This window comes from Harpia harpyja, chromosome 1 (assembly GCF_026419915.1).
Source record: "Harpia harpyja isolate bHarHar1 chromosome 1, bHarHar1 primary haplotype, whole genome shotgun sequence".
NCBI lineage: Eukaryota > Metazoa > Chordata > Aves > Accipitriformes > Accipitridae > Harpia > Harpia harpyja.
In genome coordinates this window covers 3,732,198-3,746,646 of record NC_068940.1, presented here as the reverse complement: position 1 = coordinate 3,746,646, position 14,449 = coordinate 3,732,198, and the positions used below count along the sequence as shown (strand labels likewise).

Genomic DNA, 14,449 nt, shown 5'->3' with positions numbered 1-14,449 from the left:
CCTTTAAAATTGTATGTTGTGGTTTAAACCCCAGCCAGCAACTAAGCACCACGCAGCTGCTCACTCACTTTCCCCCCACCCAGTGGGATGGGGGAGAGAATTGGAAAGAAAAAGGTAAAACTCGTGGGTTGACATAACAACAATTTAATAGAACAGAATGGAAGAAAATGATAATAATAACAATAATAAAATTACAATAATAATAATAAAAGGATTGGAATATACAAGACAAGTGATGCACAATGCAATTGCTCACCACTCACCGACTGATGCCCAGTTAGTTGCCGAGCAGTGATCCCCCCCAGACTAGCTCCCCCCAGTTTATATACTGGGCGTGACAGCACATGGTGTGGAATATTCCCTTGGCCAGTTTGGCTCAGCTGTCCTGGCTGTGTCCCCCTCCAGCCTTCTTGCTGGCTGGGCATGAGAAGCTGAAAAATCCTTGACTTAGTCTAAATGCTACTTAGCAACAACTGAAGACATCAGTGTGTTATCAACATTCTTCTCATACTAATCCAAGACATAACACTATACCAGCTACTAGAAAGAAAATTAACTCTATCCCAGGTGAAACCAGGACATTGGAGAATTGAGAAGTCTGAGAGCACTACAGTGATTTGAATTTTTTTTTTATTTTTGAACTTCTGTTTATGGAGTGGGAGCTGCTCTGTTCCTAAAATGCTACCTTACTCAGTTTATCTCTCAATTGACCTTTTTTTAAATTGCAAAATGGTCTCTGTCAAGAGGCAGACATTTTTCAATCAGTTATACCTATGTTATTTGCAACTTTAAATAAGATGATGTTTGTCAGAATGTCTTGATTATTGTAATATTTTGCAGTTATTTGAAATCTGTATTGAAACCTCTTACAACGTTAGAATTTCAGCTCTCTTCAAGAACAGGTCATCCTTTGGCTTTTTAAAAAGCCACTGCATTAAAAAAGAACAACATTATTTCTCAATCTAGAGGTACAACATTAGGTCTTTCTTGCTTGCAGTATTTCACACCTGCCGATAACTTCATTCCTGGTATTTAGACCATTTGAAATAGATAATTTTTTAAAGAATTGTATCAATTTAATCTGCTGATGAGGGAAGCAGTAAGAAACAACAGAAACAGAATTTGAAATCTTAATGTAAGAAAGAATTTCAAAACGAGGCCGAAAGAGAGGAAAATGTTAAAGGGACTGTTTTGTTCCACATTTTTGCAGCATCCAAGAGATTGGATAAGAAAGAATGAAGGCTTTCCCTTTCACCCAAGAGGAGATAGTACGGAGAGAGGAGCTAGGAAGCTTCTCTCTAGAGTTTTATATTGGTGATTAAAGACTAACCTCAGTTCACTGTGTAAGGTGGAGTTTGAAAGAAGGACCTAAGGACAGTGCTTGCACTGAAAGATCAGCATCCTCACCTTGGACTCACTGTAGCTTTAAGCTTTTCCCTGCCGCCCTCCCCCGCCAGCTCCCCATTATATTATGTATACTCTAATTTTGCTGATAGCTCAAGCTAATAAAATGCCAGGTAAAATTTTCATATGGTCTATACTTGACTCCTTTCATTCTAGACTTTTATATTTACGGGTTAGAGACAAGCTCTGTTACCAACTCCAGAAGCAGTACTTCAGACAGGACTCAAGGTATCATGGGTAAGATGTAGTAGCAAATTGAAAAGAATTTGAAAGTGCTGCTCTCAGAAGTTACTGTTTTTTCAGGAGTGGCTTGCATTTGGGTAGTAGAGACACTTCTTAATAAAAAGAAACAAAGTCGTTTCTGATATACTATATACCCACATTTTGTTTACTTTGTTTCTTAAATTTTTATGTGAAATACTTGTTAGCACATATGAGATATTTATTAGTTTTTCAAATCATTGCAATTCATTTCAAAAGGCTTTATCTTGGGAGTATAATGAATTACTACAGACACATTTCAATGTTCCAGTTCTGCATAATTCTATATGTTGCTTTAGGCGAAAGCCTTGCGCCTTGGTGGACTATAAAGTCTGGATGCGCAGCCACTTCTGACAGCTTTGGACTTTTTATTGGTAATTACACAGATGGTGAAGAGTGTTTTGCTACGGAGACGTTTTTAGAGAAAAAATAGTTTGCAAAAATAATTTATGCAGTGAATAACATTCAGTGTCTTTTTTTTTTTTTTCCCCTAAATGCATTTTCACTAAGATGTAGTATTGCATTATTTTAATGTTCTCTGAAATGGTATCTAATGATTCTGTTTTTTGCTAGTCTAAAGGAAAGTGTTATTTGTTGACTTCTCAAAATTTTAAGCCACTCTTTGAATTACTGCCATGTTTTACCATTTAGTTTTTAATGGAATATATCCTGCCATCCAGATTCATTGTAGAATTAATTATCTTATATGTCACAGGCCACTTCCTTACATGTGGGGATATACAGGATGCTCTAACAAGACATGTTAGTGTGTAGTGAAAATTGTATTCTGTAGTGTTATACTAAGCCACCTAGAAAACAATCTGATAAGGGAACTTTTCAATTCATAACGTGAAATTCCCAGGATTGCTAGACTGAGTACAAGCAAAGGTGCAGTGTAGGTTCCTGTTGGTATACTTGGTACCAGGAGTCTTTGCTTTTTGTGTGCCCTACATCATGTTGCAAATCAATGTTCTACCTTCTCTTGTCCTCTGAGGCTTAGTGTCTTTTGATCTTTACTGTAGATGCTGTTAGAACGTGACTGAAAAATTCAATTGTTTAAGTTGATAAAATTGCTAGTAGTTGCATTTGATTAGTATCTCTGAATGGTTTTGGTCATACAGGACTGCATAGGTGGCATAGATCTGAGACTTAATGCAGTTGGTACTAGGATTTTTGTGTCTGTTATTACTATAATCAGTTGACTGACTTCGTTATCACACTGATAAACTGATGAAAATTGTTAGCAGAAGAATTGAAAACAAAATAGGACATGCTATCCTTTTGGCAAAGCTAACAGACTTAGAAAGCAAAGTAAACATTACGATGTTTTTCCAGTATATACTATTCACTTCTAGTCAAAACTTGAGAATTTATAAAGAGAATTCACAGGCTCATGCAGCTAAGCAGACTAAATATGTTGATCTGCTATCAGACTGTTCTTTTAGTGGTTGAGCTTTAGTACTTGTTACTTCAGATAAAAAAAAAAAAATTGTCGCGAGATTGACACTAACTTAATTTCCATAGGTGTCTTGAAACTCCTGTAGAGAACTGCTAATGTTTCTTGTTACAGCTTTTTATACCTTGGTCTTCTGCTACTCCCTTCATCCTCACAAATGTGTTATGGCAGAGTTAGGAGTCAGATTGAAGATATAATTTGTTTTATATTGGCGGGGGTGGGGTGGGGGGGAGAGGTGTTTTTAGCAGCTGAAAAGTTGAACTGATCATTAGATGAAAGATCGTTATCAATAACCAGGACTGGCTTTCAGAAATAACTTTGCAGACAGGCCAAACAAAAGTTCTGATTTTCCTCTGACGTTGCACATTTTAGAAACGCTAATGTCAAGGAAAATGTATTAAAAATTAGCTGTAGGAATACATTTATTATTGACTGAATTAAATTTAAAACAACTGTTACTTTTTCATGAAAGGCAATTTTAAAGAGCAAGTACTGAAAATAAGTATGCAGAACATGAATCTTACTACCTTTGACTAAATGCACATATAAGTATAAGGAATTTTTTGAGGTTAGCTACCTGATATCTCTTCTTTGAGAGTTATGATGAGGAGGTCTCAGGGATTTGGAACCTAGCTTAGTTTTTGTTTTATACTTCGTATAACTTTGAGAGATTGATAGAATGTTCATTGGCAAACCTACTATTCATAATACTTTTGATTAAACTCCAAACTGATTGCTGCTCATCCTGTGCTTTTGTGGGTCTGCTGTTCTACTTTGTTGAGTCTGATTTTTTATTTAGAACCCTAGCACCTTACCATGTTTTGACATACTTTTCATCTGATAGCTGCTGATCAGATACCTGCTGCTTGGTATCATGGTAGTGTTTCTGATGGGAAAAGATACTTTGTATGGGTGTGTGTTTCAGCTCATCAGGCTGTGTAAATATGTATGTGTTTATATCCTGAGTTAACAGGTTCTGAATTTATCACCTGTTATATCTTGGAAGAGGATATCCATATGTCATGACTTGTCTACAAGTTGGGGGGGGGGGGGTTGGTTGTTTTTAACCCAGGGAAGCAACTTTTTCTGGAATTGTAGCAAGGACCTGGGACTAGGACTCCTGAATTCTAATGAGATCAACAATAACTCATTTTGGGCAGTAGCTTAACCTCTCTGTCTCAGTTTTTCAGTCCATCAAATAAGAGTGTTAAAACTTAACAGTCTTACAAATATTAATACCCTACAGAACATACAGAAATCAAATTGGTACATGTGCTGTATATAATTTTGAATGAGTTGTTCACAGCAGTTACTGAATGGGCAGCTCTAGAGAACGAAAAACCTCTGTTTCAGCTTTTGATATTTTACTTTTCTAAAATGAAATCTTCAGGCATGTCTTCTCACTTTAGAGAGACTTACCTCTTTTCCACTATAATTGCCAAGAAGTGTCAGACAGTGCCAATTACATCAGTAACTTCAGCGGCCAAGCAAAGCTACCTGTTGGTAACTGGGCTGTGACTGACAACTCATGTGTGTGAGAATGCTCCATGACTGTAAGCCTAACAACTCTTGACTTGTCAGAAATAGAAGTGCTGTCCAGTAGGAGATGTGAAAGACTCCTTTTTCCAGTTTTACAACTCTGTTATTGATACTATAGATCAGACTTGAGCATCTTCCATACATACTTCTTTTCCTCTAATACTTCTACAATAGTTAACTAGTTACAAAACTAGACTCTTTTAACCAGTTAATTATTTATTCAAACAGATGAAATCTCATTATTATGTGTTCCTCAGAGATCCATTTTGTATAAATTGTAACATTTTCACCACAAAATAACGTCTTTAAGTATAACTTTCATTCTGGGATTTATATTCTTGTGACTCTCTATTAATGTCTGCCTAAGTTGATTACATTTCTTCTTCTTTTTAAGGTAAAGTGCAAGTTAAGAGTTCAGACATACAAGTTGGAGACCTCATCATAGTGGAAAAGGTTGATACTTTTTAAATATATTTTAGAGACTAAAGATTATTAACGTGCTAATTACCTTCTGAAGAAAAGTATATCGAGGTACTTATCTGTGAAGTACTAACTAGCTAGTATTCAAGTCTTATTTGAGAATCTTCAAGGAAGTCTATTTTTTGATTAATTATAAGATTAATTGAATGTAAGCATTTATATTTCATAAGTTGGTATATGCTTAAATTTATCTAGTGAAGGGAATACAATTACTGAATTAAATTATCTGGCTTGTGCTGTGGTGAATGTTCTAAGCTGTCTGATTACTGATACCTTCCTTCTGATGCTCAAATCAGTGTTTTTCTGTGTCTGAAGCCTTCAAGGACAAGTTTTATTTATATAGATAAATATGTTTATATTATATAATTATAATTATGTATATAATGTTATATGTATAATTAAATAATATAAAAGTTTATATATTTTCAAAAAGGAGAAAAAGCTTTCCAGTTTGGTTGCAAATGGTGAGTGAGAGCTGTGAACATTTTTCCCTCTATGTTAGTATACTAATAAAGACAGTGTTGCTTATTTCAGTTGGCTTTCTGGGGTACTAAGAAATTATTGTGACCTTGAAAGTCAACTTAATTTTCTTGTCAGAGGAAACTCTTTTTACTTAAGTTCATTCTGGAAAGGTGACTCACTTTCTGGGTACCAGCAAGTGATAACCATCACACTTTGTATTAGAAAGTTAATCCATGGAGATGCTAGAAGGAGGCATATCGAGTTGAAGTTTGTATCTGCAGCTTTGTTTGAAGTGTTGTATGGCAAGTTGCAGCTTGGCAGAAAAATCCTTAGTGGAACCTAGTCAGTGACTAGACTTTTCTAAACTTCTTGGTGGTTTTTTATTCCTATTTAGTGGAGTTAATTATTTCTGATAAAAGAAAATCCTTCAGCAAATATGCCCTCCTGATATATTTTGTGCTTTCTTACTTGTTAACACCTCTCCTTTTGCTTGGAGAATCTGGAGAACTCATAAATTGTTAGTGGATAGAGATTATTTTCTTTTATCCAGCCATGTATAAGAAACCCCTCTTCTGTTTGTTTTGGAAACCTTCTGTTTCCTTCCTTTCTGTTTCTTCTGTAGTCCAAAGAAAGAACAATACACCCAAGTTTCACTCGGTTTGCTGCTCTCAGCAGTTTATACTATTTCTTGCGGGTTTTTTTCTTTCTTTCTTTCTTTTGTCAGCTCTCTGTACCTGATATCTTTTGGGGCCTGTCTGAGCAGTATATAGTAGTGTAGACAAGATTAGCACTAATGTGTCTGGCCTTTACATCTCTTTTGCCTTACACCTTGCTATCTTAGAGTGCAGGTGGAGTGAGCTTGCAGCTGCTCACTTGTGCCTGTTCCAGATCTTCTAGGAGACTGAGATATTTGCTTTGATTTTTATTAGGAAACTTTTTAGGACTGCCTTAATCTCTAAACCTGGAATTAATTATTATAGAGCGTAGGGAAGACTCTAGTGGCTACATAGGTAATCTGCCTTCCCTGAAATTTACTGAGATCCATCGGTCTGTTGAATTATGGTAGAATTTGGAAAACGGGAATTACTTTGGGGATCAATCTGTCTTGTATGAGGTAGGTCATTAGCATCTATTTCAGCATTATTGGCAGCAGCTTACAGATCATATGTTGTGAGTACTTGAAATTTCTAATGAAAAAAATGTGTAAGGATTTAGGGAAATGAGTAGAGGTCTTTCTGATGAAGATTTTACTCGGGTATCTCAGTGAGATGCATATAATTGTTTCAATGTTGTATTTCAGCTTCAAGCTCCGTCCTGCCCCAGCAGAGCTTTTTTTCATTTTAGCCTAGCTGGGGATGCGGTCAGACTAATGAAATTAAATGTTTTCTGGTTCTGTTGAGAAGTGTATTTTGTTGGAGCAAGCAGTTTTCAATTTCAGAGTATGACTCTTAAGCCAAAGAACCAGTCGGGAGTGAAATGTTCAATTGCTCACTCTAATGGCAAAGGAAGAAGTTAACATTGTATTTGACTGGAAGATGCATCAACAGCATTTCTGCAGTGAAATTAATGACTCATTTGAGCTGAAGATCCATATGTTAGCTAGTGACTGCATCACAAAGACTAACAACTTAAGTGAAAGGCTTTTCTATATTTAAACCTTGAATATCCTCTGATTATTGTCTTTTTAAAAAAAAAATTAATTTCAAAGCAGCTCTAAGTGACTGCAATGTGCTTAAAACAGTTTAGTTCCAAGTAATATATCTATTGTTTCAACTGAAAATTTTGTAATGCACTGGTACTAGGGCAGGAAGAGGCCTGAATAGAAGAAAATACTGCCTGTTTTTAAAAGCTAAAAGGCATTTTTATGTTAGCTGAAAAACCGTCCCCTGCCTTGAACAGACGTGCTACCTCCTAGATGTTCTCCTTGGCTTTTGTTAAGATACATTTTTAGTTTCCAATAGGAGCACAGGTGTGCATACTGTTCCTAAATAAGACAATTGAAGGGATGATGTGATGAGTTCAGGTAGCTTATTGACAGTTTGGAATAGATTTTGGAGATGTGAAGAGGGCATAAAACTTAATAACACAGTTAATAATTGATTAACACATTTACTTAATAACATTTAATAATAACAACACATAATAGTGTTTTAAGACATGTGGAACAGTAATGCTTTATCTTAAAACTTTGAGAGCTTTTCTTGGAGCTGTAAAGGGACACAATTGTTTTTTTTCTTAATCTCAGGTGTAAAGTGAAATTAATCCAGTATTTATAAGGATTGCAGTTAATGCTAGCATGCAGTATTGCACAGCATGCAGATGTAAGAAGACAACTGGGAAATGCCTCTTCTGTTTATAACTCGGAAGCAAGCAGGAATATTTTAGTCAATGAGAAAACTACATGGTTCGTTACATGAATGGAGAAGAAAGTACAGTAAATGCAAAATTCTGAGGGTCTGTAGCTATAGGTGATTGTAGGGGAATTGGAAGACTGACTAGGGAGCTGGAGAAGCTTATGTAAATAACAATTCTGTGATAATAACATGAGGAAAATGAAAAAGTACTTTGAAAGCTGTTATAAATGGTATTTTTCAAGCAAATATTGTAGCCTGTGTTGCAGGGAATTATAGGTGTGTTTGTGGGTTTTCTTGTTTTCCAATCTGTCTAGTATTCCTGGATGGCATGGAGTCAGCCATGGGAACCCAGAAGCTGAGAGGGTACTTACCTTGTGTTGACCGTTGGCTTGCTGTAGTTAGAACTCTAGGAATGAATCTGTAAGTCTGCAGCACAGACAAACACTGAGAGGAATGGAAGCCCTCCTTTCCTGGAGCTCTAATTCTGCCCAGACTTAAGCAAAACAATGTATTCAAGTCATTTTCATGACTTATATATTCGAATTTCAGTATATATCAATAAACATTTCTAGCTTCATCTCCATGGTAATTGAGATTACATAGTTTCTTCATGGGTTTCTGAATGCTTAAAGTTGTATGTGTTGTCATTTTAACTTGTTCCACTTTGATAAATATGACATGAGAGGGCTAACATGATTGACATATTGCTGCTGTTTATCTGTGACAATGTACAACAGAACTTAATTTTCTCCATAATGAGGTGTTAAAGATTTTTGTAGCATACTTGCCATCTGTTTCTGTGTAGTCACTCTTTTATAGTGAGTAGGTACATCTTTGCAGGGGGATCTTTGCTCTCCAGCGTCAGCAGTAATAGTGAAAATGTTTTTTGGTGTCTACTGCTCCTGCAGTACCTTTCTGCCCACTTCCAAAATACGGAAAACCTAATGAAAAACAAGATGTCAGTCTTAAATACTGTTGTGGTTTTGGTTTGGGGTTTTTTTCCTGAGGGAGAAAGTAAAGACAAGACAGTCTCTAGCCTTCCCTACATGGAAAGATACATTCAGATATGTTCATACAGAAAAGCTTACATTATTTTACAGGAAAGAGAAACAAGCAGCGAGAACACATTAAAAAGACGTAAAATCAAGATGCATTTTTTTCTATTAAAATGTGAAGATGATCACATGACTAATTTGATCACAGTCTACAACTTCCTCACGGCTGGGGCAGTGCTGATCTCCTCTCTCTGGTGACCAGCGATAGGACACGAGGAAATGGAATGAAGCTGCGTCAGGGGAAGTTCAGGCTGGACGTTAGGAAAAGGTTCTTCACTGAGAGGGTGGTCGGTCCCTGGAACAGGCTGCCCAGGGAAGTGGGGGCGATGCTCTTAGTCGTATGGTTTAGTTTTAGGTAATCCTGTGAGAAGCAGGGAGTTGGACTCGATGATCCTCATAGGTCCCTTCCAACTTCAGACATTGTATGATTCTGCCCAATTTTCTCTGGCATAAAGACTTGAATCTTGGATAGCAAGTACCAGGTGAATGTTTCATTTACTGAATGTGAAACGTGCGTTCTCTGTGGAAGTTAGTAATGATTTGTAAAAACCCGATACCTTATTTGGATTATTAGAACTTATATTAAATTCAGTATTAAATCATTTGACTGTTATTTTTGCAAAATTTTGGGGTGTTGGTCAAGTGTTTTTGCTTGTTTACAAGTAACTGGAAGTTTGTAGGCATGAAGCCAGTAACCTGCAACTTGCATAATGGATTTATGTCAGAGCTGGCAGGGAAGCAGCAAAAATGTATAGCTAATCTATATGAAGACTGGATACCTGTTTAATTGTTATTGTCATTTAAGGAAAGATTTATTTAATTTTGAAGTTACATTTTCCCTTTCTTCTTTTTTTTCTTTCCTCTAATAGGTGCATAATAATATATAGTAAGGTTAATGTTTTTTTCCAAATCTGAGTATGAGATACTCCTAGTTGAATCTGGGCTCATGATGGATAATAAATTTCACTACATATTTAATTATTTTCCATTATAAGGCAGGATTCCAAAAAATGCTATACTAGCTGCAGTTGCAGGTGAGCAGCATCTTCAAGGTGAATACTGTTGACGTACAGACAAGCTCATTAATTTTTAACTTTGTGCTTTTACAAATAAATGGGAATTGCTGCAAATCAGGAAGTATCCATGCACGAAAATGTATAATTTTGAGGTATGAGGTGGGTTTTTTGCTAACAGCATAGGATTTTTAGGTAAGCCAGAACATGCATCTATTTTCTAGTGCTTCCAAACTTGCTTGTTTTCCAAGCATCTTGTTTGCTTGAGGTAGTACCATCTCTGTAGCCCTTCATGACCCCTCTATACTGAACTTTCCATCAATAGAGAATACAGTTGCAGTTGCTTCCAGTCCCACTTCTGAATTGGTGTCCTTGAGAGTATGTTACAGGGAGTGGCAAGAGGTACCTGCCTCCCAGAGATTTAGAGAGTTTACATCATCTTATTTTGAAAGCTGAGCCCATATAACACAGAATCTGGCAGTTGACTCTGACAGATCTACTCAGATCACACTATTCCAAATGGCACTGTTGTGGCTGCATGCTGATCTCGGGAAGGTTTTTCTGGAATAATGGAAAACTTTGCCTACAGTATCCAGGATGTTTTGTGGTCAGAAATAATATTGCTATATGAGTGTGGCTTCTCAAGAACTAAGACAAATGTTAGAGTACAGCATTATATATGGGAAAAAGCATCAGCTTCTTCAGTGGTGTTGTCTGGTGTAAATACACATTCTCCATTGAGTGAGACAATGTGAATTTTTTTCACTCTGAACTGATTTTTATGGATAATCAGGCATAGTATTTTGAAGGTCCCACACACTAAGCATCATACAGAGCAGTGCTTAATTATTGACGGATGTATTTTGAGCTGTTTTATTGGAGGGGACTATGAGTATATGTACTTCTAAGATGTTTCTTTGGACACGCAGTGATGAAGGGGAAGTGCTGCCTTCAAAGAAGTGAAAAGTGGAGGAGGGTTAAAAATGGGAAACTACGTGTCTGGTTTCAAATCAAACCAGTTTGAGAATGCTGGGTTTCTTTCTGTTCATAGCAGTGTTGTGTCCTTAAATGTTGGGATGAAGGACTGGCTTGACTCAAATGAACAAAAATACCCCTCTGTGTTGATTCTTCTCGGAGGTTTTTGAGTGTGTTTGATGATGCTGTGGTCTGGGCTATTGCCTAGATTCCTGTTGGGATAAATACTTTCAGAGGTGCTATGTGCTGTATTGCACTTGAATTTCATGTAAAGATAATTTTGAACCCGTTACATTTTTCTTTGATAGTTACATCTTTGTAATGCCCCATAGAATTCATATCTTCCACTTTGATACAGTGAATCAAAGTATTGTGACTAGGATTACCCTTATAAAGTTTACAGGCAGGATTCTGTATGCTGCGTTCAGTACGTGAGATGTTCCATTGCTTAATGTCTTGAATTGAAGTTTCCAGGTTAGCTTGACCCCATCTTTATTGCTGTTTCTTCTGTATTAAACAACTAACCAGTTTTCAATAGCTGGTAGTTTATGCACAAAATAGAGCCACAGTTGAATTATTATTGCTGTATTAATTTTGCAGTTTGATTATAATTGAAGTGTGAAATGGGGCATAATTGTGTAGTTTTGAAATGCTCATATACTGAACATGCTGCTTAACTTTTTATGTTGAGTAAATTCAGTCAGGTTTTTAAGGCTGAAATCTGAGTTTCGTGTATGCCACGTGGTGGGCTTTGTCAGCTACATTTATTTTCTTTTCCACTCAGACAGTTGAGCTCTTAAGAAATAAAAGATGAGCTTTAGGTATGCAGTGGCTTTCAAGGCAATATCAACCAATTATAACAGGAAAACCTGAAATTTATTCTCAAATGGAGGTACTTTGTGAAAAATATTTGTGCGTTTTATCCTTTTAACAAGTAATCTGAAATGAATATTAAAGAAATATTTTTTAGCATGAAACTAGTAAAGCCATTGCTAATAATCCACTGAGATTTCTTAATTGGTTAAAGGTAGTCTGTAAATTGAATGCAGATGAATCTTTGTGTTTAGCTTCAGTATCAAACAGTACAGCATGTGGCATACTGGACCTAAATTGGGACAGAAGAAGCTGCAATTCAGTACAGTATCTTTTCTCATTGCTCTGTCCACTGTTCACTCTGGTCCCTGTCAGCTTAGTCTGTCGCTTTTTTCCTTTCCAGTCCTGTATCTCTTTCAGGTTTTGACATGTTGGTTATTTTTACTTGCCCCAGTTTTTCACTCTTAAACCCTATGCTGGCAATGTGTAACTGGTGCTGGTAGGTAGATGCCTTGTGAACAAGCGGTGCGAGAGCTAAGGATTTGGGTAGTCGTGTAGCAGATAGCGTGTGTGAGAGGATGGTTTTGTACAGTTTGTTTAATCTGCGTAAGCTTGGATTGGCCTTTCTGTGGCCAAGAAAAAATGGAAAACGTGATTTGATACAGATAGTTCTGTGCTTGAAAGGGAAATGGCAGAACAGGTGTGCAGGTGCATCTGACTGTACATATGGCTCTATACCTTAGATACTGAGGAAGGAATTCTATTCATTTTTGTCTCTGTAAAGGAGGGGTTTATAGACATGTGAAATAGGAAATGCTGTTCCCTGACTTGTTTCCTCTGTGTATGTTTGTCTATGTTGGGAGAGAGGAGAGTACTCAGTATGCATAATGTTTGCAACTTGAGTGTCAAGACAGATGTTTTAAATTTCACTGGTTTTTTTCTATTATAAATGCTAACTGAGTGTCAGAGTTTTGCTCAGTGAAATTATTTTTAAAGATATTTCAGTTAGATATTTATATTCTTGAACTATTGTTTTCAGTTAAGAAAATGTAAATCTGTTGTAGTTCTTCAGGTATTTATGATTCACTTATAAAGAGCATCTGAAAGGATTAGCTGTTGTTTGCGTATTGTATAATTTTTCGAAAATATTGATTTCTGAATTGCAAATGCTGAATGTAAAGTACTGTGAGAAATCCTATTTTAATTGAGTTTCAATCCAAGTGTGACCTTTTGGTGATAGATCTTACTGGACATTTGACTGGAATTCACTTTTTTTTTTCCTACTTAAAAATATACCTTATTTCCCTCTCTCCTCAGAATCAACGAATCCCATCTGACATGGTGTTTCTCAGAACATCGGAAAAAACTGGTATGTTTTGATAATTCAGATTGGTTACGTGATAAGTTTGTGGTTGCAGTAAAATTTTAGGTTGTGCATTGTAGCCAATTTGAAGTGGTCAAATAGATTGATGGTAGGAGAGCTGCCTTCGTCAGATTACTGGGAGAGGGTCCATGTGTGAGAAATACAGTATGCTGGGACTGTAAAACAGGAGAAATCTTACTGTGGACGTAAGACCTTTGTAGATATGTTCCTCTGAATAGATGATTTTTATGAATTGTTATAACAAAATGTTGAGGTAAAGCAAACATTAAGACTACTTTACATTTAAAAGACTGTACTTGTTTAATATGACTTGACAGTATTTGAATTTATTTATGACTAATGATTATCTTGCAACACACATTTAAATGTCATCCGACTGTATTTCAGTTATTAAATTGAAAAGAACTGAAATTTGAACCTACTAATATGTGATTGAAATAATTTCTTTAAAAATCTATTAGAGTAATCTAAAAACCTCAAATAATTGAATTTCTTTACTTGGAAATAATACTGCCTTTTTGGTCAGTCAAAACAAACAAACCCAACAATCTTCTTGAGAGAGAGAAAGAAAAGTACTTCTCGTTAGCTCTGTTTCTCTTCCCATGGTGATAGGGGAGTACTCTTAATCTCTGAGAAACAAATATCTCCTCTATAGGAACCTTATAAATTATAGCTGTTTTGATTAAAGTTTAGAAATTGCTATTGGATGCTCCCCATATAACTCAAATGAGTTTCCCTCCTTTATATTACCATTTCTCTTCAGGTCCTGAAGAACTGTCTGATATTTGTCAGGCAGAACTAAATTCCACAAAGCTAATAGCTGTGATATTGATAAACCCTGTATTAGTGGCACTTGGTATTTCACTGTCGCACTGGAGTTCTATCATATATTTCAGATGAAAGGCGAAATTTGCAGAAAATGTTTGCAAGAGAAGACAAAAATATTTCTGATAGCCTACAGAACACTATTAGAGCTATATATTTGCTAAAAGAAGAAGAAATTACTATATAGTTACTGTGTCTTGCTAATGACTTTCCAATGGTGATTAGATACACTAGATCATCTATAACTGGTCTGGACTGACAAAGTTTCCTAATAGTCTGTATATAATCTCCATCTTGGTTAACCACCCTCTGGTTCAGATTACATGGGCTTTTCTTTTTATTCCCTCCCACAGTAGCACATTTTATTAAAATGCATAATGCTTCTGACAACTCAGATCTCTTGGATCCAGCACAATTATAAAAGGATT

The 14,449-nt window shown here is 36.1% G+C and overlaps 1 protein-coding gene across 2 annotated transcripts in view; it reads left to right on the top strand.

Annotated features, from left to right (window-relative positions):
* Nucleotides 1-14,449, top strand: part of ATP9B (ATPase phospholipid transporting 9B (putative)) — a 172,807-nt gene that overhangs the window by 39,321 nt on the left and 119,037 nt on the right. For both annotated transcript variants that reach the window (XM_052802752.1, XM_052802684.1), the window contains exons 6-7: nt 5,055-5,113; nt 13,130-13,181. In XM_052802752.1, the coding sequence (XP_052658712.1) occupies nt 5,055-5,113; nt 13,130-13,181 (111 nt within the window). The remainder of the gene's footprint in view (nt 1-5,054; nt 5,114-13,129; nt 13,182-14,449) is intronic.